Source organism: Mirounga angustirostris, unplaced genomic scaffold (assembly GCF_029215605.1).
Source record: "Mirounga angustirostris isolate CCGP_5_RB_7025 unplaced genomic scaffold, mMirAng1.0.hap1 SCAF_6, whole genome shotgun sequence".
Taxonomy (NCBI): Eukaryota; Metazoa; Chordata; class Mammalia; order Carnivora; family Phocidae; genus Mirounga; species Mirounga angustirostris.
In genome coordinates, this window is record NW_026991714.1 from 25050159 (window position 1) to 25077885 (window position 27727).

General features: G+C 50.6%; 1 protein-coding gene and 2 long non-coding RNA genes across 7 annotated transcripts in view; 1 reads left to right on the top strand and 2 right to left on the bottom strand.

Moving 5' to 3' along the window:
• Positions 1–10470, bottom strand: part of MFSD4A (major facilitator superfamily domain containing 4A) — a 30700-nt gene extending 20230 nt beyond the window's left edge. The window contains exon 1 of one of the 3 annotated variants that reach the window (XM_064593930.1): positions 10187–10470. In XM_064593930.1, coding sequence (XP_064450000.1) covers positions 10187–10416 — 230 coding nt within the window. In that variant the 5' untranslated portion in view covers positions 10417–10470. The remainder of the gene's footprint in view (positions 1–10186) is intronic. The other 2 variants (XM_064593929.1, XM_045876953.3) reach the window with 2 other exon arrangements.
• LOC135364706 (uncharacterized) lies at positions 10231–18592 on the top strand. Of its 3 annotated transcripts, XR_010412206.1 has the most exons (4): positions 10231–10357; positions 12878–13047; positions 13657–13850; positions 14466–18592. It is a non-coding gene; the product is annotated as an uncharacterized LOC135364706 (long non-coding RNA). The 3 variants fall into 3 exon arrangements; XR_010412205.1 differs by having other exon boundaries at positions 13657–18592; XR_010412207.1 differs by lacking the exon at positions 10231–10357 and adding an exon at positions 10981–11113 and having other exon boundaries at positions 13657–18592.
• Positions 13609–27667, bottom strand: LOC123845979 (uncharacterized). The gene is made up of 3 exons (XR_010412208.1): positions 26978–27667; positions 18592–18649; positions 13609–13743 (listed from the first exon to the last, which is right to left on the bottom strand). It is a non-coding gene; the product is annotated as an uncharacterized LOC123845979 (long non-coding RNA).
• Positions 27668–27727: the final 60 nt, after the last annotated feature.

A 27727-nucleotide genomic window follows, 5' to 3' on the forward strand; every position in this document is an offset into this window, starting at 1 on the left:
TAGCAGAGGGCTGAGCTCAGTGGAGGGGCCTGTGGCCTTCAAGTACAGAGCCCTCTCCTTGTCCTCCCGGCGCTGGGCAGCCTCGGGGAAGCCTCTGGTAGAAGCGGGGAGGGGCTGCGCAAGGAGCTCTGTCATTAGCTAGGGGCTTGCCGGCGAGAGGTCTCTCGTGCCCCCGGTCTTCTCAGGTAGCGATCCCTACCTCACGGCGGGGCTGTAAGAACTCCGGAGACCGTATGAGGTGACACGCGATATGCACTAAACAGAGAGCACTGCTACTGTTCAGCCTATAAGCAATTTTAAATTGTTTACTTAGAGGGGCGCCTGGCTGGCTCAGTCGGTAGAGTCATGCGACTCTTGATCTTGGGGTTGTGAGTTCGAGCCCCACGCTGGGTGGAAAGGTGACTTAAAAAGAAAATCTTTAAAATAATGCATAAATAGTTTACTTATAAACTATTGTATACAAAGATATTTCTGTCCATCTCATGGATGTGCGAGGGGCATCTGCTTTGAGCATCTCCAGGATTCTGTGTCATCTGCGCAGAACTGTGGAGATGGGACCCGGGCTGGAACCCGAACCCCTCCCCTCACCAACTGGGCTGCAATGCACTCTCCCCACGCAGGAATGGCAAAACGGCCAGACACTTCGCAGGTGCCAACTAAGCCACCTGAAGCAAAGCCCACAGCCAACCCGCCCCCCACCCCCCACCGCCCGCCCCGGCCCTTGGGCAGAGATCTTGGCTCTGCAAGTTTCTGGAAGGGAGGCCCTGTGGTTGTCCCCAATGAGGGGTGTCTGGGAGGTGAGCTTCCTGCAGAGGAGCTCAAAACAGGCAGGCTGAGGGCCTGTTCCCCGTGAGTGAGTGAGTGAGTGAGTGAATGGAACGTCTAGGGCTCTGTCAAGGTCTTCCCAAGCCTGCCGTTCCAGGCTCTGCAGACTCTGGTCTCCTGCTCCCTCCTGGCCGCCCCCCTCTCCGGCCTGGCGGGGTCTGTGGCCCAGCACCAGCCCTTTCACACACACACACACACACACACACACACACACACACACACACTCTCTCTCTCTCTCTCTCTCTCTCCCTCTCTCTCTCTCTCTCTCTCTCCCTCTCTCTCTCTCCCTCTCTCTCTCTCTCTCTCTCTCCTCCATGGAAAAGCAGCATGGCCTAGGGATTATCAAGACGAAGACCTGGGTTTGTTTGAGTCCAGAATGTCAGCTACTTTCTTAGGCTCTCTCAGCCTTAGTTTACTTGTGGGTCCAATAGGCACAGTTGCAAAGCCTTCCGCCTTGAGCCCTACCTAATAAACAGGCTCTGAGAAAGGATGCCTTGTGTTTCCTGGAACCACTCCGAAAGGCTAATGTGGGTGAGGGACACTGGGTAGCAAGAAGGTTCTGGGGATGCCTGGCTGGCTCAGTCGGCAGAACATACGACTCTTGATCTCAGAGTTGTGAGCTGAAGCATCACACTGGGCATGGAGCCTACTCAAAAAAAAAGGTTCTGGAAGAGAGAGGTTATACAGGAAATTTATCCGATCATGAAAAGTTGTTCTGGCAGCTAGACCTGGTGAGGTGGCAAGGACGTGTGGCAAGAAGACCTGAGTTACCAGCACATTAAGGAAAAGAGGGAGGCCCCCAGGAGAGCTCGCAGTTACGTCTTGCCCCAGAAGGTCTTGCTTCCGACCCCCGTGGCTCTCTGCTTCTCCTTTTGGCCCATCTTTGATTAAATCCTTTATCAGAAGGCCTCTGCTGATAGTAATAGTTCGTTATTTTCTCTTTTCTTGCTTCCAGGCTGATCTGCTGGGGAGATCACTGATCATGACCCCTGCCTGTTCCCAACTCTGTGTGAGCAGGGAGGGGGGACTCCCTCCACCGTTGCCACTAGGAGGAGGACAGGGAGGGTGGTGTCACAGGGAGACCTGTTCAGGTCTCTCCCGGCCCCCGTTCCCCCTGGCACCCTCGCTCTGTGGGTCCACAGAACTGACAGCCTGGGTGGCCCACTGGGCTTCATTCATTTCTGCCTCCTGCAACCTGGCCTCAAGTCTCCCTTTGCTCCCTGGCATCTGGCACAGAGGGGATGCCCACATCTCCACGGGTGATGAAAATGGCAAGCTTCTCATGACCGCTTGCTCTCTCTTTCCCTTTCCTTTGCCTGCACAAGATGGACTAGGCAGCCTAGGGATAGCAAGAGGGTCCTCTCTCACCCCCTCAACTATTCTCCTCATTGAGCTGGCGCATGGAATGGGGTGACCTTTCCACCACCTCGCTCACCACTCTGCGGTAAAGCATGGATGTCCCAAGTCAAGTGCTCAGACTCTCTTGAAGAGTTAACACATTATCATTGTTGCCCTGAAAAACCTGCAGGGCCATCCTGGTGGCTCAGTTGGTTAAGTGTCTGCCTTCAGCTCAGGCCCTGATCTCAGGGTCCTGGGATCGAGAGCCCTCTTCAGGCTCAGTGAAGAGTCTGTTGTTCCCCGCTCTCCCTCTGCCCCCCCCCCGACCCTCCCCCCACCACACTCTTGCTCTCAAACAACAACAACAACAAAACAGCCCTGTAGCAAAGTCCTGAGGGAAAGGGACCTGGGAACGGCAAGTGAGAACACGTGAAGGAAAGCTGTGAGAAAGGAAAATGACAACTAACATTTGTTTACAGGCCCAAGGCGGTAGGCTTTGCAACTGTGCCTATTGGACCCACAAGTAAACTAAGGCTGAGAGAGCCTAAGAAAGTAGCTGACATTCTGGACTCAAACAAACCCAGGTCTTCGTCTTGATAATCCCTAGGCCATGCTGCTTTTCCATGGAGAGAGAGAGAGAGAGAGGGAGAGAGAGTGTGTGTGTGTGTGTGTGTGTGTGAAAGGGCTGGTGCTGGGCCACAGACCCTGCCAGGCCGGAGAGGGGGGCGGCCAGGAGGGAGCAGGAGACCAGAGTCTGCAGAGCCTGGAACGGCAGGCTTGGGAAGCAGCGGTGAACAGCTGTGGTGGCTGGAACATGAGCCCCCAGGGGTCCCTCTGCGGGTGTTCCAGCAGCTCCAAACCCTTCCTATGATAACTGCTGGCTCCGAAGCCAGCTTCCCAAGGCGTCTGCGGCAGCCTGTTCACTGCGGGCCCCGTGCCTGGCCCCCGTGCTGGGCCCTGTGCTTGGTCCGGAGCTGCTGTTCCCTCCGGGGGTGCTGGCCATTGCCGCTCAAATGAGAAAAGCGCTTGAGGAAGGCTTGCCTCGTCACCCCACACGGGACGGCAGGGAGACTTAGGGGGCTGATGCGGGAGTCGTGGGGGGTGACACAGAGTCAGAGGCAGAGACAGAGGCCAGAGATAAAGCCTTAGTTTGGGCCGGGATGCCAGTGGAGAAGCAGGAGGCTGGGGAAGGGATGGAGAAGGGGCACGGTTGCGGTGGGCTGCCCTGTCTCGGCCTCTCCTCTCCCCCCATTTGCACCTTCTCACCTGGTCATTCTGGAGAAGACACTCGATGCCCACAGGGAAGATTTTTGTTCCCAGGCTCAGGGACAGGCAGGAAGGGATGAGAAAACAGAAAGCGGAGCCTGGAGGGAAACGGGCCGGGAAGGCCCCATCCTGCACCTCCTGCCAACCCCTGGGGCATGATTTGAACCTGCTGCCTACCAGCTGGGGCTGGGGAGGGCGAAGCCCATCTTGGGCCTGCAGCTCCTGGGCACCGGGGGATGGAGACGTGTTGTGTTTCCATCCCAGCAACTGCTTGCCCTCCCGTTGCTTCAGCAGGGCTGCACTGGGCATTCCAAAACTCAGCCTGAACACATTTCTTTAGAATGGCATACTGCTGCCAAGAGAAAAGAAGTCCCAGATACATCCCAGAGCCAGACTGAAATATACTAATTGGCTTGGTCACTTAATGGTTTGGTCAACGGCCCCTTCCAGGAATGTGGGTAATTGAAAATTAGGGAATAATCATGTCAAAACAGCTTTGGCAGCACAAATGTAGTAGGATGTATAATCGGACAGGTCCTAGAGCATAAAAATGTCAAATCACTATGTTGTACACTTGAAACTGATACAGTACGTATGTCAACTATACTTCAGCTGAAAATTAAAAATTAAAAAAAAAAAAGACAAGACTGGTCCTAGACCTAATTCTGCCACTTCCCAGCGGGTGGCTCGGGGCAAGGCATTTACACACAGCCCCTCTGAGCCTTTAGGGGTGAATACCTAGCTCCTTTATGAAATGGGGATAGTAAGCTCTACCTCCTGAGGCTGCCAAGTGCAGTCGGTGTGATATTACAGTCTTTTGCTCACTCCCTGGGATCTTCCCCTGGCCACCAGCAGCCCCCCTCCCCGATGCTCACCTCCCCCCTGCCAGCCACCAGGCCCCGGGAAGTATGCTCCGCAGCCCCCGGATTCCCCAGCCAGGTCCTGCCTCTGTTCCTACTGCAGAGCCTGCTGGTCTGGGGTGACCGTGGGAGGGTGGTCCAGGAACTGCTACAGTGGCAGCGAGGACCCACCCATCATTTCATAGATCAGGAGCCGAGCCCAGACAGGGGAAGAGAGTCAGGATCCAGTTTTTGACTCCGAGTCCAGGCGAAGGCCAGCATTGTGTCATTGATCTTCCTTCCCGTGGTCCTGGGCTCAGAGGTTAATTCAAGCCAATGAGAGAGGGAGGCCCCACTCCCCGCAAGGCCTGGGGAGGTGCAGGAACAGGTGCAGGAACAGCTCAGACAGTTTAAGGAACCCTTCCTGGGGGAAGCCTGAGAAATGTCCAAGTTACTCATTGATGGCCCCATGTGGAAGGTGAAATGGGGGAGGGAGAGCCTCGTGGTGCCTGTCCCACCAGTCTGCTGTGTGACCTTGAGCGTGCTGCTGACCCTGTCGGCCCATGTACTCTGCTTTACCCAGAGGGTACACGTGATCACCTTGACTTGGCCTTGCCGGGGTGCTGGCTCTGGCCCTCCTGGTTCCATGATAAGAGGAGGGGCTGCTTGGCTCCACACCAGGGAAAGGGCTAAAGCAGTAAGATGTCAGCCAGTCCATCCTGCCCTCCACTCCCTGGGGTGGGGAAAAATGCTGCTGAGGACCAGCCCCTTGCCACCTCGATGTGAGGGACCCCAGGGTAGGCACTGACATGCTCACAGTCTTGCCTCAGGTCATCCCCACCCTGATAATCTTCTTCCTGGAGGGGCCAGGGAAGAGAAGTGCCCAGAACCCAGGAAGAGTCAGAGGCACCCCTAGCCCCTCCCCACCCCAAAAGGAGTCAGGGCACCCCCTGGGAGCTTGGGCAGGCTGCAGACTACAGCTCAGGCTGCCCAACGGGGATGGGACGACTCAGACTGAGGGGGCCAGGGGAAGGCCCCTCTCTAACCGGTCACTCCCACAGTGACACCCCAGCTTGCTCAGGGCCCTGTGTTAAGGCTGGGGAGACTCAGAGGGAGCAGCAAGAAAGCCTGTCTTTGGGGAGATCCCAACCTAAGGCAGGACTCAGGCCCTGTTAGACTCAGATTGGGGCTGCACCCTGTATGTGACCACACTCCTGGCCCGCTGGGGTGCTAGCCTTGCAGGGAGCACGTCCCCTGCCTCCCATGCTGGATATTTGCAGCTCCACCTGCCTAGAACCCCTCTCCTCCAGTTACTCGCATGCATGGTTCCCTCCTGTCACTCAGGTGGCAGCTCAAATGTCCCCTCCTCAGAGCAGCCTTCCCTGACCCACCTGGTGAAAGTAACCTCTCAACTCTGTTACTCTCCATCCCCACCCTGCTTCATGTCCTTCATTTCACTGACATCTATTCAAAGTGTGTGATTCAATGGTTTTTCATATGTTCAGAGCTGTGAACCCATCACTACAATTTGAGTTTAGGGCACTGCCCTCACCCAGAGAGAAACCCTGTACCCACCGGCAGTCACTCGCCATTCCTTCTCCATATGCTAGGAACCTACTACTCTACTCTCTATATCTATAGATTTTCCCCTTCTGGGCTTTCACAGAAATGGAACCATATAGCATGAGGTCTTTTGTGGCTGGCTCCTTCCCCTTTGCATGATGTTTTCAAGGTTCCCCCATGCTGTAGCGTGCATAAGAACCTCATTGCTTTTTCTGGCTGAATACTATTGCACTGTATAGATGTACTACATTTTATTTGTCCATCCATCCATTGATGAACATCTGGTCGGCTTCCACTTTTTGGCTATTATGAATAATGCTGCTATAAACATTCCTGTACAAGGTTTTGTGTTGACATGTTTTCGGTTCTTTGAGGCATATACCTAGGAGTGGCTTTGCTGGGTCCTATGGTAACTCCCAGGCTGAGGCGAGTTTTTAAAGCAAGAATCCCGTCTGGGGCCAGACCCCCAGTAGGCTTTCAGCCCAGGTTTGCTGTACACTGAAACACAGACAAGCTGCTTCAGGGAGAGGCAGAGTCTTTCTAGAGGGGAGACCAACCAGGGCTCAGCTCAGAGGACGAAACTGTCTTTTGTATTGTTTTCCCGGTACTTCAGGGGGCCAGCATCTTGGGGAAGCAGGTTTGACAGCAGCCTGGGAAGCCTTGCATGGAAGGAAGACTGGGTTGCATGCAATAGGCAGGAGAGAATCAGAGCCAGGTCTTGGGCAGGGCAGGACTTGCAGGAATGAGGAAAATTAGAGGTAGAGAAGGAGACAGTGAGTAGCGTAGAGGGGAAGAACTCAAGCCTTCAATTAAGAGGGTGCATGCAGGGGAGAGGCCAAGGTGAGGCTGGGAGAAGGCTGAGGAAGGTCTGAAAGCCATTTATCTACCCCGATGTCCTTGAGATAAAGGGGTCTCCCGAACTGCCCAAGGTGGTTAGACAGGTCCCCAAGAAACTGGGGGAAAAAAAACACCTAACCTTTTATCTAAATACCCGTTTCTCTTTCCTATCTGGCAAAGCACATACCAATACACCCTGCCAACCAGGTGACTTTGTGTTCTTCTCTTCTCTGAATGGCTCCCTGCTCCTGATAAGCAAGATTTTTACTTATTTATTTGACAGACAGAGAGAGAGAAAGTACAAGCAGGGGGAACGGCAGGCAGAGGGAAAGGGAGAAGCAGACTCCCCACTGAGCAAGGAGCCCGATGTGGGGCTCGATCCCAGGACCCCGGGATCAAAACCTGAGCTGAAGGCAGATGCTTAGCCGACTGAGCCACCCAGGCACCCCAAGCAAGATATTTCTAAGGGAATCCTAGTCCAGATTCTTCTGACCCTAATTGCACTCCTCTCCCCCTTGGCCTGCACATAGTGGTTTCCTTCAAGATCTCTGTCTGTGCTGGAAGCTAGGGGTGGGGGGTGGGGGTGGTAGGGGGGACTGATCCTACCCTGAGCAGAGAGCTTCTGTCCTGTTCTGTCCCACTCTAACATCCAAGGCTGTCCACGCACAGACCCTTCAATGCATGTCCCTATGGAGGAGTCCAGAAACCCTCTTCAGCCCTGGTCCTCAGCCTGGGCCAAGCAGTAGGCAGGACGTGACTTGGGCTGCCCATGCCTCTCCCTCGAGTCTGTCCACAGCAGCAGGCTCTTGACATTTGTTAAAGCAACGCTGCCACCGCCCCCTCCCCCAAGTACCAGGCTGGTGCACCAGCACTAGCAGGTAATCACTTAAGCTGAAAAGCAGGTGGGGGTGGGGGTGGGGGTATTAGCATTTGAACTTGTAGCGAGGCGCCAAGGAGTCAAGCTTTAGTGGCTGCTTTCGGGGCTACTGGGGTTGCTGTTTGTTTTGAGAAATGGAGCTGTCCGGTCCTAGCTGGGTAGTGACTCCTGTTGACACACAGGCCACCCCTGCTGACACATCCTCCATTCCCCCTGAAGTCCACCTTGCTCTTAGCCAAAGGAAAGGGTTCTTTCTGACATTTTGTTTTGAGGGCAGGAGGCCTGAAGATCCGAATTTAAATGTGAACGTGAACTGATAGGACTTATGCCCTCCATCGCACCCTACCCCCACCCTCAGATCCCAGCAGGAAGTTCCAGAGGCCCTGGGTTTCCTTCCCAGGAGTGTCAGCTCAGGAATCCCTAGCTCATATGCCCGTTCCTGGTAAGGACAGGGTGTAACTTGCACCCTACACAGTTCAAGCTGACTACTCATAAAGCAAGAGCCATTTCCCACGTAGCTGGTTCTAGAGACAAATGCCTGGGTTCAAATCCTGACTTAATAGCTGTGTGGTGTGACCTGGGGCAAGTGTCTTAACCTCTCTGTGCCTCAGCTTCCTTATGCACAAAATAGAGATAAAATAGTACTAATCGGCGGTGAAGACAAATGAGTCAATACAAGGGAGGTACTAAGAACAGTGCCGGGCATTGAGCAAGAGCTCAGTGAAGTTAGTTGTTACTGTTACCAATATCATTTTTCTTTCCTGTGAGCCCGTTTCCTGCCCCACCACCCTTTCCACTGCCTGCTCAGAGCTCCTGGTTAGGTAAGGAGCTGTGAGGGAGGTTGCAGAGCAAGTGAGGAAGACAGGGCCCAGTTGGGTGTGGATCTCTGTTGTTTTCACAAAACCTGGCACGCCAACCTGCCATCCAGAATTATCCTCATCCCGCCTTCCTGTTCTTTGCACTACACACGTTCCTAAAAAATTCCAGGTAAGGGAGCTTTTGTAAGTCAAAATACTTTTAAAAAGAAAGAAAGAAAACAGAAAAATACCATGCTAGATTTCTAATTAAACCTCGAGGCAGAATCAGGAAGGATCTTGAGCTTTTTCTTAAGATTTTCTGAATCTCCCATGCATCCATCCTATATAAAACCCACAGAAAAACCAGTGTACACCAGACTTGCTTCTTAGGAGGAAGATTCTTCCATTTACAAGAGAATTTGATAATGGGGCTAATCACTCCCTAATTGGTAATGTTTCGTCAGCTGGGTGGCTTAAAGTGGGGTCTATCTATATGATACCTGTGTTCTCTCCATCAGCTCCAGAAGCAAGGTGGATAGGAAAACCCACCCTCATGGATACGTGGAGGAGTGAGCCAAAGGGGGAGAGCAATTGGCCCAGAATGCACCCCCCCCAACACACACACCCAGATGGTTCTCTGGGATAGCCTAACTATGGTTTTGTTCCCCGGCTGTCTGCTTGCTTGAGTCCATGCTGTCCAGAAAACCACCCAGCCAGGAGCTGGAGCTAGGGAAATCTCCAGCAGCCTCCAGCTTGCAAGTCATCTATCCCCTGCTTTGGGTCTGTTTTCCCAGCTGCACTAGGACAGCGAATCCTGCTGCCTTTCCAGAGGGCTCTGCGGGGGCGGCCCTGTCCAATTTAAGCCCAGAGATTGAGGCTCTGCAATGGTATACAAAGGGGCATCTCTGGGGCCATGGCAGGCAGAGACCAAGGAGGAGTAACGGCGAATGGGAGAAGTGGAGGGGGCCCCTGGCACCAGAGATGGAGGGTCACCTTACCAGGGTGTGCATGAGACATCCCACGCCTCCCCCACACGGCCCTAATGGTCAGGTCCTGAGTGTCTCAGAGGCAGAAGGGCTTCGCCTCCAGGGGCCAATGCAGGAACCCTGACTCTGTCTGAAGCAGGACCACACAGGACCCAGCAGCCCCGTGGCCACCCGGGGAGGGGGCGGGGGAAGGAATAGCGTGTGTCAGCTGAACTGGAGCTGACGGTCTGAGTGGAGCCCGCCCCAGGGCGCTCTGTCAAGCCGCAGCCAGCTCTGGCACCTAGCACGGCCCGTGAGGTGACACTCCCACTCTCCTTCCACCTCACTTCCAATTCCGCCCCCGGCAGCTGGGGCTACTGACCGACCTGGGGCCGCGGAGCAGGAGGGAGACTCTCCCACCGCCGCCAACTCCATCACCCCTGGCCCCGGGGCGCGCGGGCGGGGCAGAGGGTAAGAGCCGGGTTTAGCCCCTCACCCGGGCGAGCGAAGGCAAATAAATAATCCCGAAGTCACCTTCAGTCTCTGGAGAGACTTTTCCGGGGAGAGCTGGGGTGGGGGAGGGAGGCAGCCCTTCAGCCAAGGCGGGGCGCGGCGGGCGGCGCCGGGAGGGGTGGTCGCCGCCTGCCTGGAGGCTGGGGCGCCGGGCAGCCTCAGCCCCGCCGGGGCAGGGACGCGGCGGCGGGAAGGGGAGGGAAGGGAAGGAAGGGGAAAGAAGGGAAAGGAAGGGAAGGGAAGGGAAAGGAAGGGAAGGGAAGGGAAAGGAAGGGAAGGGAAGGGAAGGGCCGGCGCGGCCGTGCCGAGGAGCGGCGGGGGTGGGGGCTGCGGGGCTGCGGGGCTCCGGGCGGGCCGGGCACTCACGTCCTCTTGAAGACGCCCCCGAGGGCGCTGCCCAGCAGGAGGCAGAGCTGCTGCGAGAAGAAGACCCAGGAGATCTGGGGCAGGGAGCTGTGCGTCTGGCAGCGCAGGTCCAGCAGCGTGGGCCCCAGGAAGGCGATGCACAGGCCGAAGCTGAAGAAGACGCTCCAGTAGGTGAGCGTGGGCTGCAGGTTGCGGCGGAGCAGCCCGGACACGCGGCCGTCGCAGCCCATGGCCCCGGCTGGCGGGCTGGCGGGCTGGCGGCGGCTGGCTCCGCGCGCGGGTGCCCGAGTGCCGCGCCGCGCGCGGGAGGGCCGGCCGGGCCCGGGGAGGCCGGCGGCCGGGAGGGAGGGGCGGGGCGGGGCGGCCCGGCGAGGGGCCCCGCCCTCGGGCCCGGGCAGCGGCGGGGGCGCGGCGGCGGCGCGGCGGCGGCGGGCGGGCACGGCGTCGGGGCCCGCGCCCTCCTGGGGCGGGCAGGGCGCCGGCCTCCCCCCGCTTCCCGAGCCCACGCTCACCCTCCCCGGCTGCAGGAGACCGACCGGCTGCCGCGCTCGGCTCCCACCCCCTCTCCAGCTGCCCGTCCCACCGGCGTCCTAGCACGGCCCCCCGGGGGCGGCGGGGCCTGAGCCCCCTTGCAGAGCTGGGCGAACTGAGCCCGAGACGCCCTGGATGCTCGCACAGGCTGGAGGGCGGATCTTCCAGCGCTTCGCGTAGCTCGGGGCGCTCCGGTTTCCCCCCAGATCCAAGCTGGCCTAGGGCTTTAGGTGGAGGAATCCCCGAGCACAGCCCCCTGCACTTAGGGGCTTCACAGATGGACTTCGAGGGTCTGACAGCGCCCCCTTCTTCCCCCGGAATAGAAGACGAAATCACCTACATACATTTTTTTTTCCTTGGGAGAGTATTCATGGCTTTCGTTAGAACCTCAAGAGGGTAAGCACTTTAGACAGAGAACCTTAGAAACCTCCCATCTTCACGCTAAGCTCCGCCTGAGAGCTGGTCTTCACCTGCCGCATCTCATCTGAGCGCTGGACAGGTGTAGGAAGGAGGAAGATGTAGACTCCATCTCTCTCCTTCTTCCTGGTGGGGAGGGGGGAGGGGGAGGCGGGATGGAAAGGGCAGCGATCTGGAGGAATCCCAGAAGGAATGCCGAAATAGTTCTCTAGGGGGGTAAAAAAGAGTTCTGAGGAAAATTCCTTTTTTTTTTCCCCCTGGAAAAACCCGGGTGGGGTTGCGGGGTGAGAGGTTTAGTCTCCAGACTGGTAGTTCTTGGAGGAGCCTGCGGTTGGCACAGCCTGTCCCTCCGCCCAGGTGACCATGGACCTGGTGAGTCCTGTGTGACCCAGCCTCTGAGGGAGCCAGGGCTCCTGCATTGGTCCCTGGAGGCTGAGCAGTAAGTTCCAGCGTGTCACCTCTGCTCAGGTGTTCTAGCAGGGGCAGAAGCCATGACATCATGGCCACTGGCCCTCTAGGGGACCAGAGCTGAAGGGGCTGAGGAGGTAGGAGGGTGGGTGCTCTCATGACAACTCGGCATGAGGACAGGTAACCAACTTCTCTTGCAGGTACTGGATGCATCTGCTCCATTCCCCCTAGACTCTGGGCACCTGGGAGTGGAGTCCCATGGGGTCTCTCTGGCTCAGTGGGTTGGGGGGTAATAACAATTACTTATTCAATGGTGCTAATGGTGAGTCTGCAGAGTACTTGTGATTCAGTAACAAGTTATATTCTGGAAAACAAAAACAAAAACAAATCATAACGACAAGCGTTTGATTGGATCCTCTCTGCCAATCTTACAGACTTCTAGAACCATAGAAGCTGAAAGTTGGAAAGAACAATCTCCAACTCGAGTACCCTATTCCTGCCCCATAATTGCTGATAAATGCTTGTCAGTCCTGTTCTTGACTGATACCTCTTACTGTTGGGGACCTTACCTATCATTTCCTGTGGGTTTGCTTCCAATGTGAGTCAGCTCCAGTTGTAAGGAAGGGTTTCGAGCTCAACTGAAATGCCCCTCCCTGTGGCTCCCCACAGCCACCCGCAGGACAAGGCTGATTGCTCTGGGCATGTTAGTCCTTCAAGCACATGACCTTGCCCCAGCACTTGGCTTCTTCAGCCCAAACGCCTGAAATTCTTTCATGATTTCCTTAGATGGTACTCCCTAGATAGATCACCCTACTGGTTCAGCTCCTCCAGCCACAGTGGCAGGGACCCTCGTACAGTGAGGCATCCCACAGTGTCTGGGGTGCTAGAAGCATTCTGTAGCTTGATCTGGGTGCTGGTTACACAGCTATGAGCATATGTAGAAATTCATTTACGTACAAACATATGTACGCTTAGGATTTGTGTCTTATAAGCAAGTCATGGTTTGATAAATGAGTGGAAAGTAAAAATAAGTAGACAAAAACAAAGTGAGACCCTCTACTGTGAACACAATACCCAGCCTCCTTAGAGTCAAAGCCTTCCTTCCTTTCTTGCCTGCTCTCTGGCGTGCAGGGCCCTTGTGCTGGGTCGAGCAGGCAGGGAAATAAGTGCAGCAATGAGGTTCTTTCTGTCATGGGGATGCTTTCAGAGCCTGTAGCGGGGAGCATCTCGTTTTGCCTGGGAAGGCTTCTTTACTGGACTGGGTGTGGAAGGATGAGTATGGGAAAATGTTTCGTTTATTCTCTCTTATTCTTCTTTGTCTCCTCTATTTTCCAGTATCATCACCTTCAGGAAACTTTTCTGGAAAAATCCTATCCGACCCCCAAATACCAGCAAACCCCTGATCCACTCCTTACCCCCTACAATCCTCAGTGTCAGCTGTTATATCCAGGGACGGCCAGCTTCCTCTTCCTGCCACCCTGCCTCCCCTGCAGTCTGGTTAAATGGTGAGTTCTTAAGGGCTGGGACTATATTTACCATATTATATTATATTTACCAACTCTCCCCACCCCCATCCAGGTGCCTCACAGAATATCTTGCAGATAGCGAGTCCTGGATAAATAGCTGGGCAATGAATTATTTGCACATTGCCTTTATAATTATTTTTGTTTTTTCTTTTATATATCTTATCTCCCAATGATAACAAGTTCCCCGAGGAAATAGAGGCTGTCCTCTATTTCTTCTGTGTCGAGTATCCAAATGTCTAGCCCTCGCTGGGCACCCTGTGGTCATTCTTCAGTTTTAATGACAAAACCTTGGATGGTCCTTTAGCCACTCTCAGATTTCCTTCTGTGTACATTGGTAGGAAATTATCCCTGTCCCTCACTAGCTCTGGAAAGCAGTGGGGAGACCCGCAAATAAGGAAAGACGGACTAGATTGGCAGGGAAGATCTATGGGAGTGAAGAAGGGTCCTCAGGCTCTTGCTGACTGAAATCTGTTTATTTGCCTCAAGGGTCGCCTCCTCTGGGAAGCTTCCCCTGACCTTGTTAGGGTCCCTCCTTGGGGCCCCATCCGAAATCATTGCTAATCATCTGTGTACTGCCTCTCCTCCAAGGAAGGGCCATGGGCTTGGTTCTTCACTGAGTGCCAGGACTGGCTCCTTGCTGAGGGCGGTTTGCACCCTACTGACTCCTGCTTACACCTGGAAGTGAGAGAAATCCATAAATGGCCCATCTTGGACCATCGATGGGTGGCCTACATCCTGGAAATACTTGAGGAGCAACCAAACCAGATCTAACAGCGAGTGAAGTAAGAGCCAAGTAACCTTGCCACCATCCTTTTACATATGCATCCGAGCTGCCCAAACTCCTTAGTGCACAGAATCATGGGTACACTTTCTCTCCATTCCTATTTTTTTTTTAAAGATTTTATTTATTTATTTGAGAGAGAGAGAATGAGAGAGAGCACATGAGAGGGAGGAGGGTCAGAGGGAGAAGCAGACTCCCCGCCGAGCAGGGAGCCTGATGCGGGACTCGATCCAGGGACTCCAGGATCATGACCTGAGCCGAAGGCAGTCGCTTAACCAACTGAGCCACCCAGGCGCCCCTCTTCATTCCTATTTCTGTTAGAATTGAAAACCTTCGATATTAAAACATGGACAAAAAAAAATTTGGATGATCACAGCCTAGAGGGGGTCACCTGGACTTGGGCCTGATTTCATGTTTGGCAGAATCCTCTCAGTGACCGTGGGCCTGCTTTGGGTCCCCAGGACCCTCTGGTCTCTGCTTCTCAGACTTTGAGGAAGCCAGGCAGGAACAGTAGAAGAAGTCTCCAGTTCAAGGTCATGAAGCACATCTGCAGTTCCTCTGGCCATTCTGGGGAATGAGGCCGCCGCTCCCCTACCTCTGGGTTTTATCTTCACAGCCCCCACGTCATCGCCTTCCTAGCCAGAGTGTGCAGAGTGGACTGGCAGGCTCGGTCTGAGGTCAGCATGGGGTGAGTGGCAGACAGCTTGGTGCCAAGGACTGTACCCACATGACCCGGCCACCCTACCCCACATGAATGCCAACGGCAGAGATGGGTATGTGTACAAAAAGTCTCCTTTGCCAACTATCTGGATGAACCGAGTTATCAGCCTGCGTGGGTGGGGGGTGGTTACTGCAGGTGCCAAGAGGGACGGGAGAGACAGGAGCAGGTGAGATGGCCCAGAAGCATCTTAAGAGTGAGGCCAGTGGCCACATGCATCCTGGAGAGAATACTGCATAATACCTGGCACTTAGCTGGTGCTGAATACGTGTTAGAGCTTAATAGTGCTAGTTGAAGCTAGTCTAACTGTGAGGGTTGGAAGGACCCTCTGAAATTATCCTTTCCCTCAGAAACCGAATCCCATTTACAGCACTGCCCAGGGAGCCACTCGGCCTCACCTTCAGCATGCCCGGGCTTGGAGTCAAGCTGTGAGATGCGTGCAAAACTGAGCCTTGGTTTCCTCCTCTGTAAAATGGGGAGAATCGGGGCATCTGGCTGGCCCAGTCGCTAGAGCATGAGACTCTTGATCTCGGGGTTGTGAATTCAAGCCCCACGTGGGGAATAGAGCTTACTTAAAATAAAAATAAAATGGGGAGAATAGTACCTCCCTTACTGTGAGAAAATGTAGACAGGGTGTAATACAGAAGCTGGTACACCAGGTTCTCAATAAAATTCTCCTCCTCCTCCTCCTTCTTCACAACAACAGCACAAATTGCTTTCCTGGTTTATACACTGGTACGGTGGCTAGCAAAGTATGTCCCTGGACCAGCAACATCAGGATGTCCTGGGAACTTGTTAGAAATGAAGATTCTCGGGGCGCCTCCGACTCTTGAGTTTGACTCAGGTCATGATCTAGGCTCAGGTCATGATCTCAGAGTCATGAAATCGAGCCCTGCCTCAGGCTCTGTGCTGATTTTCTCTCTCTCTCTCTCTCTCTCTTTCCCTCTCCCTCTGCCCCTCCCCCCACCCCTCACTCCTGCCCGCACTCTCTCTAAAAAGAAAGAAAGAAAGATTCTCTAGGGGTGCCTGGCTGGCTCAGTCAGTAGAGCACGTGACTCTTGATCTTGGGGTTGTAAGTTAGAGCCCTATGTTGGGTGCGAAATTACTTAAAAATAAAATTAAAAAAAAAAAAGAAAGAAAGAAACGCAGATTCTCAGTTCTGCCCCAGACCTGCTGGATCAGAAATTCTGGGGGTGCGGCTCAATAATCTTTGGTAAGCCCTCCAGGGTACTGAGCTGCAGCTACAGTTTGCAAATGACTGCTTTAGAGCCACAAAGGAAAAGTCTAATTCCCATTCTACAGAGAGCCATTCACTATTTGAAGACATTTTTCATGTTCTTCCTTGACAAGTTTCATTGTCCCCAGCAACATCCTCTCCACTTCCTTCAGCCATCCTTCATTGGCCATGTATTCCAGACCCCTTGCCATGCTTTTCTCCATTCATGTCATGCTCTGACTGTTAATGACCTTCATAAAAATGGTCCCGAGTGGTCTAAGCAGCACCGAATGCAATGGGTTCGCTGCCTCCTCTTTTCTAGAAATTTTGACAGCTTTTTATTGAGTGCCCACTCTGTGCTAAGCACATGACCTACAATAACTTTTTGTTTATATTTTTTGAAGTAAGTTCTATGCCCAACATGGGGCTCGAACTCACGACCCTGAGATCAAGAGTCACATGCTCTACCAACTAAGTCAGCCAGGCACCCCTTGTTTACTTTTTTTTTTTTAATTGGGGTTAAACTTACATAGATTAAAATGCACAAGTCTTAAGTGAACAACTTGAATTTGTATATGTGTACATACCCAGGTGACCACCACCCAGATCAAGATACAGAATATTTCCAGCACCCACCCCGGAAATGGTAGTGTGGTTGTTTAATATTATGTCTGTGAGAACATAAGTTCATAATTCTTCATTGCTATGCAGTATGCCACCGTATACATACACATAATTTATTTGCATGCAATTTTATTGCATACAAATTTATACACACACAATTTATTTAGCCCATCTGCTATTGATGGACATTCAGGTTGTTTCCAGTTTGGAGCTATTATAAATAAAGCTGGTTTGGACATTCATGTACTTGTCTTTTGGGGGACATAAGCATTCATTCTATTGAGGATATGCCCAAAAGTGAAGTTGCGAGGCCATAGGATTGGTTTAGCTTTAGGAGATGTTGCCAAACAGTTATCCAAAGGGATTGTATCAGCATACCCTCCTCCAGAGTTCCAGTTGCTCCGCATCCTTGTCACCAGTCATGTTCATTTTAACCCTCATGTTGGGAGGACACTAGTTTCTTAGGGGTTTTCATCTGCGTTTCTCTAATAACAGATACTGTTCAGTATTTTTTTAATGTACTTATTGGCCACTTGTTCAACTTCTTTTGTGAAACGCCCCTTCAAGTTTTCTATCTACTTTTTTTTTAAAGATTTATGTATTTATTTTAGAGAAAGAGTGAGAGAGCGCTCAGGTGGGGAGGGTCAAAGTGAGGGGGAGAGAGAGAATTTTTTTTAAATTTTTTATTGTTATGTTAGTCACCATACATTACATCATTAGTTTTTGATATAGTGTTCCATGATTCATTGTTTGTGGATAACACCCAGTGCTCCATGCAGAACGTGCCCTCTTTAATACCCATCACCAGGCTAACCCATCCTCCCACCCCCCCTCTAGAGGAGAGAGAGAATCTTAGGCAGGCTCCATGCCCAGCGCAGAGCCCCACGTGGGGCTCGATCCCATGGTCCTGAGATCATGATGTGAGCTGAAATCGAGAGTCGGTCACTTAACCAACTGAGCCACCCAGGCGCCCCAAGTCTTCTGCCTACTTTTAACATTGGGTTGTCTGTCCTTAGAAAAATTATGTAGGAGTTTTTGTTATATTCTAGATATGAGTCTTTTCTCAGTTACACATATTATAAATATCTTCTACTTGTCTGTGCCTACATTATCTTTAATCTTCACGATGATCCTATGACGTAGGCATTATTATCCTTTTTTTATGGATGAGGAAACTGCGGCTCAAGAAGGCAGAGTAACTTGCCCAAAGTCACACAGTTAGAAAGTATCGAAGCTGAATTTTGAGCCCACTCCAAAGTCTGGATCCTCCCCATGACACCATCTGCCTCTCACATTCAACTCCTACTTACACACCCAAGGCTGGTGACATTTTCCCCCAGGAACTGCTATTTTTTTTAAAGATTTTATTTATTTATTTGTCAGAGAGAGAGCACAAGCAGAGAGAGCAGGAGAGAGACAAACAGGCTCTCCGCTGAGCAGGGAGCCCGATGTGGGGCTCAATCCCAGGACCCTAGGATCATGACCTGAGCCAAAGGCAGACACTTAACCGACTGAGCCACCCAGGTGTCCCTCCCCCCCCCACCCCCCGCCCCCTGGAACTGCCATTGAACTAAGTCTTCCTGTCTTGTCTAGGCACAGTTGATTTATTGAAATCCTATGCAGTATAGGACTTGGTATATGTGGAATAACGGGAAGAATGTGGAATCAGGAGCAAGACAGACCAGCACTAGGTTTTGGCCCCGCACTTGACGGTCAATTCAGGGCTGAACATTGTCAGCCCAATTCTCTTCAAATGCAAAATATCACATCCTTACAGCGTTGTGGTGGGCAGAAATGAGAGCACACTGGAGCCTCTGGTAGAACACCGAGTTCGGTGCCGCCTACACTTCCTTAGTTGCCTTCCCCTACCCTGAGCCTCATGTAATTTCCGTTTGGGTTTCTCTTCCCTGCCAGCACACTTTGGATCCCAGTTCACCCATGCCGCCGAAGGGCTATTCCTCCAGCTGTCCCAGATTAATGGCCCCTCACATTCCTAATGGATGGTGGATGGTTACTAATCGTCATCCAACTCATTGAGAAAAATATTGAACACAATGCACCGTTCTCCACCCTCCTAATTAACCTTTCATTTGGAGCTCAGGTGAGCTATTCATCCTGCGGGAGCTCCCCCACCCCCCATTGCTACCTGAGGTGCCTGCCTGTGTTCCCTCCCTCTCCACTTACCACACTTCCTTGTGATCACCAGCTGGAGTGTCCTTAATGCGGATCGGCTGTCAGCGCCCTGAGGTTAGAGAGTGGGTCACACATTAATCCTTCTGTCTCAGGCACTCGGCACAGCACCTGCCTAGTTCACAGCAGACATTCAGGAAATATTAGTACATGAATTTAATGTTTCATTGCTAGAAGCTTGAACTAACGAATAAACTCTGAGGCAAGAAATAATATTCATGAAGGATTTCGTGAGGGATGTACAATTCACCTATTAGTAATTCTCAGACCAGGCTATATGTTAGAATCACCTGGAAGCTAAAGAAAGTCAGACTCTCTGATTGATGGAGTCCTGTATTGGTGTTTTGCAAAAGCTCCCCAGGGTTTTCTAATGTACAGCCAAGGTTGGAAACCACTGCTCCAGAGAATCTACGTTTTACTCCCGGAGAACTGCTCACATACCCTGGCATACCATTTAGGCCCGGCATTAAAGTGCCCTTATTGAATTCTGCTGGGGCTTTATGCCTAGTTTGAGTGACCTTACGATATGTCACTGCAGTTATGGTGGGGATGTTGTTGCCAATGGACCCCTATAGGAAGAGGCACAGGAGAGATTCCTGTTGGGCATCGGTACCAAGAAAAGCTATGATTCTCCTGAACATCCAGTTCTTTTTTATCTTGTGGATGCTGGGAATCATTTAATTAGCACTCTTTCCAAGCTGATAGAAACTGCTGGAAAGCTCATGGCCAAAGTCATGGTCCACCTTTATCACCTGTACAGAATTATATAGTATATGTATCGCATGCTGACTTGGTTCCTCTTTATTTTCTGTCCTTTTTTTTTTTTTTAAGATTTTATTTATTTATTTGGCAGAGAAAGACACAGCGAGAGAGGGAACACAAGCAGGGGGAGTGGGAGAGAGAGAAGCAGACTCCCCGCCGAGCAGGGAGCCCGATGCGGGACTCGATCCCGGGACTCCAGGATCATGACCTGAGCCGAAGGCAGTCGCTTAACCAACTGAGCCACCCAGGCGCCCTATTTTCTGTCCTTTTACTCTCCTTTACTCATCCCTCCCTTTTTTAGTTGAGATATTATCCCAATACCATAAAATTCACTCTTTTAAAGTGTATGATTCAGAGGCGCCTGGCTGGCTCAGTTATAAGAGCATGTGACTCTTGATCTTGGGGTTGTGAGTTCGAGCCCCACATTGGATGTAGAAGATTAGTTAAATAAATTAATTTTAAAAAAACAGAGTGTTGGGACACCTGGGTGGCTCAGTCGTTAAGCGTCTGCCTTCGGCTCGGGTCATGATCCCAGGGTCCTGGGATCGAGCCCTGCATCGGGCTCCCTGCTCAGCGGGAGGCCTGCTTCTCCCTCTCCCACTCCCTCTGCTTGTGTTCCCTCTCTTGCTGTGTCTGTCTCTGTCAAATAAATAAATAAAATCTTTTAAAAAAAAAACAGAGTGTATGAGTCTGCAGTTTTTAGTATATTCACAAGATTGTGTGATCATCACCACCACCTAATTCCAGAACATTTTCATCACCCCTATAAGAAACTCTATCCCCATTAGTAGTCACGTCCCCTTCCCCCTTTTCTCAGCCTTTGGCAACCACTGTCTACCTTCTTTCCTTATAGATTTCCTTATTCTGGACAATTCATAGACATGGAATCATATCATATGTGGCCTTTTAGGTCTGGCTTCCTTCATTTAGCATGTTTCCAAGGTTCCTCCATGTTGTGACACACCTCAGTACTTCACCCCTTTTTATAGGTGAACAAGAAATTTCATCCTATGGATGTACCACATTTTGCTTTTCCGTTTATCTGTCGATGGACATTTGGGTTTCCACTTTTTGGCTATCATGAATAATGCTGAATTCATGCATAAGTTTTCATGTGAACGTGCTTCAGTTCTCTCAGGCATATACCTACAGTGGATTGGCTGGGTCACATAGCAACTCTATGGTTAACTTTTTGAGAATCTTTTCTCACAGAAAATTATTTTTTATCTTGTTGTACTGTACGCCTCTCTGTAAGCCTCTACAAGTCCTTCTTTCTGGAACAAGGCGGAGTATAAATAAATAAATAAATCCCAAAACACTCCCAAGCCATCTGTTTAATAATCTGTGCTAGAATTTTGCCAGGATTCTATATTGAGCCATTTGGTCCGTTGTTTCCAGAAATACCTTCTGTGTCTTTGTGAAAATCAGAACATTCTCTCATCTCCAATGTCCTCATCGTTTATCCTGGTTGCTTTTCAGTCCTACCTGCAAGGTATTTCATGACTCGGGTGTCTAATTCCTTTGAATCTGGCCTCCAGCTCTCACGTGAAGGTGCATGAGCTCCCACCGCCTGCCTTCTTGTCTACCTTGTGATACAATTAAATGTTTATATCCAAGTACTTCCTGCACTCGGCTAGAACTAAGGTTGAACAGAGGAGCCCATGGTGAACAGCCCCACCTCATTCCTTCTCTCCCCTAGTCTCCCTCCTCAGAGGCAACCACTTCTACCTCTGTTATTCTGGGAGTGACTTCCATGTCTCTAAATAATATGCTTATGCTGCTGTTTCTGGATTTCTCCATTTTAGACATCCTCTATTGATTTAACTGGGGAGGATGGGGATTTCGTTCACATACATCATCCATACAGCGCTCTTCCCACTCTCCTCCCAACATGGTTAAGAGAGCTGTTTTTATTCAGTTCCTCTCAATAAAATGAAAATAAATCTGTTGATTATGTTTGCTGTTTCAGGTAACATATTTATATCTTTATTTCTCATCCTGTCAGCTCTTGCTAGTTTGGACGCACTATTTTGTAGGCTAAGCCTACCCTCACTCCTACATTTCCCTTGGGCTCTCCTTTCCAACTTCTGTCTTCTGAACATTTCCTTGAAATGCTCAAGGTTGCTAACATTATGTTCTAGCTTTCTAACCATAATTAGGTCTTCATGCTTTGCCTATAGGTTGGTTCTAAAAGTTCAAGTTCAATAAATCATTTACATTTGTGACAATGTAAAAATTGTTTGTGGCTGAACCAGCGATGTCTTATAATTACCTTTCCTTTTATTTGTTTTAGTTTATCCTAGAGTTTGATTGACTCTCTTCTTCTCTTGACTTGACATTATCATTTCAAGTTTGTCTTCCAACTTTTCAGCCTATTGAGTATTTGGTTTATGAGGTACCCCTTTTCCCTAAGGACCCCCCACACAGGGAACTCTCTCTTACGCTCTAATTTGGACAAGTTGCTTTTTTGGTTTGTTTATTTATTGATTTAGTAATCTTTATGCCCAACATGGGGCTTGAACTCACAACCCTGAGATCAAGAGTTGCATACTTTTCTGATGAGCCAGGCAGGTGCCCTTGAGTGAGGTGCTTTTCTGTCACATAGCTGTCCGCCTGGGACTTCTTCCTTTCACAGATGCCCTGGCCTGGTCCCACTGTTTTCCCCTTCCTTCCTCCTTCTCTCCCTCCCTCCCTCTCTTTTTCTTCTTTGTTTACACTATCATTTTCCCCACACCCCATCTTCAAGTAATTTCTTAAGAGGGGGCTTATGGTACCTGGATTTTCTGAGTCCCTCATTTCTGAAAGTGTCATGGCTCCGCCCTCACACTTGAATCGTAATTTGGGTGGATATAGACGTCGCATTAAAAATTGCTTTTTTCGGGGCGCCTGGGCTGCTCAGTAGGTTAAGCGTCTGCCTTCGGCTCAGGTCATGATTCCAGAGTCCTGGGATGAAGCCCATCCGTGTGGGCCCCCTGCTCAGCAGGAAGCCTGCTTCTCTCTCTCCCTCTGCCTGCCCTTCCCCCTGCTCATGCTCTCTCGCTCTCTCAAATAAATAGTCTTTTTAAAAAAATAAAATAAAAATTGCTTTTTTCACACAATGTCAAAGGCATTGTTCTAGCCTTAGCTAATGGGAATCCTGAGGCCAGTCTGATTCTTTTTTTTTTTCCTAAGATTTTATTTTATTTTATTCTTTTTTACATTTTTAAATTAACATATTATGTATTATTTGTTTCAGGGGCACAGGTCTATGATTCATCAGTCTTACACACTTCACAGCGCTCACCATAGCACATACCCTCTCCAGTGTCCATCACCCAGCCACCCCATCCCTCCCAACCCCCTCCACTCCACTCCACTCCTCAGTTTGTTTCCTGAGATTGAGTCTTTTATGGTTTGTTTTAAGATTTTATTTTTAAGTAATCCGTACACCCAACATGGGGCTCGAACTCAGAACCCCAAGATCAAGAGTCGCATGCTCCACCTACTCAGCCAGCCAGGTGCCCCTGATTCTTATATTTTTAGAGGTAAATTTTTCCCCTCTAGGGATATCTTAGAATCTTGTGTTTACCATTGCTATGTTAAAAGTTCACCATGACAGTGCTTATGTGTGGGTCTCTCATTCACTTGTGATTCTTGGTGTCCCCTTTGCATTTGAAAATTCTGCTCTTTGGCTTTGGGGAATTATTTTGTTTTCTTATTTGAGAATTTCTTCCATTACATTTTCTTTGTACTTTTTTTTCTGGATAGACTTTTATCATAATGATTCTCTAATTCTCTACCTTCCAACACCTTTTACTGAAATATTTATTTCTATAATCCTCTCTTTAATTTCTGGTTGCTCACACTATTTTCTTTCTTTCTTTCTTTCTTTTTTTTTAGAGAGAGAGAGAGTGTGGCGGGGAGGGGAGGAAGTGGAAGGGGCAGAAGGAGAGGGAGAGAGGGAATCTCAAGCAGACTCCACACCCAGCACAGAGCTGGATGCGGGGCTTGATCTCATGACCCTGAGATCGTGACCTGAGCCAAAATCAAGAGTCAGACACTTAACCAGCTGCACCATCCAGGCACCCCACTCACACTATTTTCTGGTTGTTTCTTTCATAGGATCCTGTCCTTGTCTGGGGATGCAACACCCCCTTAAATCACCCTGAAAATACCCGTTATGGAAAGTTTTCTTGTATCTTCTGTGTCTGAAGTTACTTCTCTTTCTTGTGGAGCATTGTCCCTGCCCCTATGTACTTACCTTTGTTTCCTTTTCACACCAGAAGCTTTTGTCAAATGTCTGACGGTCTTTGACTTTCCATATTTAAGAGTGAGGCTGGACTGGTCAGTTGGCAGATTTCATTTCCTTTGGGAAGGGAGCCTGGGTCACAAGGGGTGGGGGACTCCAAGTAACGGAGGTGGCAGCCGCTTCTTTGGGATCGTTGAACCTTCTGATTGGGGATGGATCCCTGGCTGCCCCATGTGTTGCTTAGGGATCTGCTGTCCCTACGCTATTGGCCAATCCTTCTCTTGTCAGCCACAGCACCACCTCCGGCCTCCTCTACGCGGTCCAACCCTGTGGTCTCTCTGAGGCCTGAGCCCCGCTGTGGTTCTGCTGGGATGATGTGGGGGGCCTTCCCAGCCGCCTCCCACTCTGTCCTCCCTCTTCATCGGGGACCACTCTTCTCCATTTCCACCGCTATCTACTCGCCGAAAATGTTCATCAGTGCTGGCCTCCCTCCTGTTCTCTTCCTCATTAGGAGAGTGTACTTTTCAGGCACCTGGGTGGCTCAGTGGGTTGAGCGACGGTCTTCGGCTCAGGTCATGATTCTGGAGTCCCTGGATCAAGTCCTGCATCAGGCTCCCTGCTCGGCAGGGAGTCTGCTCCTCCCTCTGACCCTCGCCCCTCTCATGTGCTCTCTCTCATTCTCTCTCTCTCAAATAAATAAATAAAATCTTTAAAAAAAAAAAAAGGAGAGTGTACTTTTCTTCATTGCTTTATTGTCAGTTTAGCGGGGGTCACAGGAGGGATGACAAACGTGTGGCCAGTAGTCTGTCTTGAAATGGATATCTTCAATTCCCTCTTTCTTTTGGTTTTGTTTTTATTTATTTTTTTTTTTAAAGTAATCTCTATGCCCAATATGGGGCTCGAACCAACGACCCTGAGATCAAGAGTCACATGCTCCACTGACTGAGCCAGCCAGGTGCCCCTTCAATTCCTTCTTAATGTGTCTGTGTTTATGTTTGTCAGAACACAGGAGAATGAACCAAATTCCGTTTCATGCTCATAAATATCTCGACAGTTTGGGAACTGGAGGTTCCTGAAATCTGAGGGGCTCTTTCCTTCTGTTTGGCTGTTTTTATCCTACTTGTCCCTTCAAGACAGATGGGGCTTCCCCACCCACCCTGTCACCCCGTCACCCCATCGCCCCATCACAGACCTCCACACACTCACTTCCGAATGCCCACTCATGTCTCTGTCCAGAACGTGTTGGAGCTGCAGCTCCAGCTCCATCCACCCTCTTTGTTGGGCGGTTCTGACCCATGGTTTAGTCCCGGGTGGGTTTCTCCTGCTCAATGGCAGAGCCTCCTGGACCACCCTTCCTGTCCCCCTGCCCACAGCAGGTCCAGCCTTCTTGCCCTCCAAGTTCACACCTGCTTTCATCCCTCATTTACATCCAAAGAGGGACATTTAAAAAAAAAAGATTTTATTTATTTATTTGACAGAGAAAAACACAGTGAGAGAGGGAACACAAGCAGGGGGAGTGGGAGAGGGAGAAGCAGGCTTCCCGCCGAGCAGGGAGCCTGATGTGGGGCTCGATCCCAGGACCCTGGGATCATGACCTGAGCCAAAGGCAGATGCCCAATGACTGAGCCACCCAGGTGCCCCCAAAGGGGGACATTTTAAAGCAATTGGTGTCCCCTCTGCAGAGGGCTATTTGGCATCAGCCATCAACACTTATGACTGTACCTGACCCCTGACCTGCGATCCCTTCATCATCATGGTCATCATCATTGCACTTCTAGGAGGTTATCCCGGGATAGAGGTGTTCTTATGCAAAATGACGCGTGTCCAAAGTTATTTATTGCAGCACTGTTCATGTAGGCAGAAGATTGCGGGCCACCCGAATGACTAAGAAGAGGCAGAAATTAGATACATCCATCCATATCATGGAATATTATATAGTCATAAAAAATGAGAAAACTCTTTATATATTGATAGGAAATAGTATCAAAATATATTTAGTAAAAGCTGGGGGATGCAGAGTGAGCGCCTAACACTTGTGTAACATTTGTGTAACGGGGGAGAAGGTAAGATGTGCTTATCCTGTCTGCGCATAAAGTCCCTGGAAGTTTACAACATTCACTGACTCCAAGGAGGGGAGCCAGCTGCGGGGGGGATGGGGTGAAAGGGACATTTTCACTATATGTGCTCTTGGACCTTTTGAATTATGGAGCACGTGGATGTGTTGTCTATTAAAAATAAATAAAATTTAAAACTCCCCCTTTGTATAATCTCAATTTAGTTTTTTTAAAAGCGCACATAGGGGGGCGCCTGGGTGGCTCAGTTGGTTAAGCGACTGCCTTCGGCTCAGGTCGTGATCCTGGAGTCCCAGGATCGAGTCCCGCATCGGGCTCCCTGCTCGGCAGGGAGTCTGCTTCTCCCTCTGACCCTCCTCCCTCTCATGCTCTCTGTCTCTCATTCTCTCTCTCGCAAATAAATAAAATCTTAAAAAAAAAAAAATTAAAAAAAAAGAAACCAAAAAAATTAAAAGTAAAAAGCACACATATTATACTAAATTATTATAAAATGGGGTGCCTGGGTCGCTCAGTCGGTTAGGCATCTGCCTTCGGCTCAGGTCATGATCCCAGGGTCCTGGGATCGAGCCCCACATCAGGCTCCCTGCTCAGTGGGGAGTCTGCTTCTACCCCTGCTTGTGCTCTCTGTCAAATAATAAATAAATAATCTTTAAAAAATAAATTATTATAAAACAACTTGTATGTTAATCTATATTCTCTGAATTCAGAAGATGTTCTAATATAACATAATCTTTTAATATGAACTATGCATTTTGCTATAATTAATATGCCTGTATGTTACATATTATATTTATCATACATATCTTCTTTTTAAAGTTCTCTTTATAAAAAAGAATCTGCAGGGAAAACATCAAAATGTTAACAGTGGTTATTTCTGGGTAGTTGGCATCTGAGTGATTTTAATTTTCTTCTTTCTCCTTTTGCTATTTCTCCCCCAGTTTTTTATGATAAAGATGTACAGCTTCCAATAATCAGGACAAAGTCATGTATGTTCCTCCACCGCACTGTTTGCAGGATAAAGCTCAGTCCCTTTCTATAGGCCTGTCAAGGCCCCTGCCTGCATTTTCATCCTCCTCTATTGCTCCCCACCCCCCCAGGATCTGTGACTCATGAGCAAGTCCCCTTGGCTGTTCTCCCCTGTCCTTCAGTAACGTGACCCAGCCTATCCAGCTCAAATGTCCCCCCTCCCAGATAGAATGGGGGGCGCCCTCCTCTGTGCCCCGTAACCCACTGTCTCCCTCTGCACTGCATTCGTCACGTGTGTGGCCTTTGTCTTACGAGTCACTGTGCTTCAGTTATAGCCCAGCCCCTGACTCACCCGAGGGCCAGGAAGTTCAGGGCGTCACAGCTACTCCCTCGTGGCTCCTTCCGCCTTCTGCACCATGGAGGTGCTAAGAGAGGTACTGTTGGCTGCAGTCCCCCCTTCACTTTGGTGTCTCCTTTCTGTGTATCAGAGTTTCTGGGGTGTGAACTCGGTGTTCTGCCCGATCTGGCTGCAGTCCGAGCTCCCCTCCTCGTGAGCCGCATTCTCAGATAGGGCCGCAGCTTCCACGCCAACGGTGGGTCCTGGACCAAGCCGCGGTGGTCCCATGTGAGGAGAGAGGGCTCTCCCAGGATGACGGGTCTGCAGGAGGCGGGGGAGGCCCTTTTCTCATGTCCTTGGAGAAAGTGCGGCTGGGAGAGGAGGTGACATTTGGGGCAGAGACTTGCCCACTCCAGGAACCTTCCAGTCTTCCTGCCCGCCCCTTCCTGGACGGACACTGGCCAGAGGGGAGGAGATGGGAGCAGGAGGAGTGACCGGAGCAGGGCCCCACTGCCCATCTCCTTGCCTGGAGGACTTGAGTCTTCTTGCCATTTTGCAGATTCATGCAGAAGAAACCTGCTGCCGGAGAATCCCGCTCGTTCCCAGTTTCCCAGAATGCACAGACCCAGTGATTCACCAACAGTCCCCCGCGCCCCGCATCTCTCACACCAAGCTCCGCCCCCAGTTCACAGGGGAGCTGAACTTAAAGGAAATGGCAGAGGGTGGAGGTCAAGTTCCTTTCCTCTCCATTTATGCCCTGGCTTA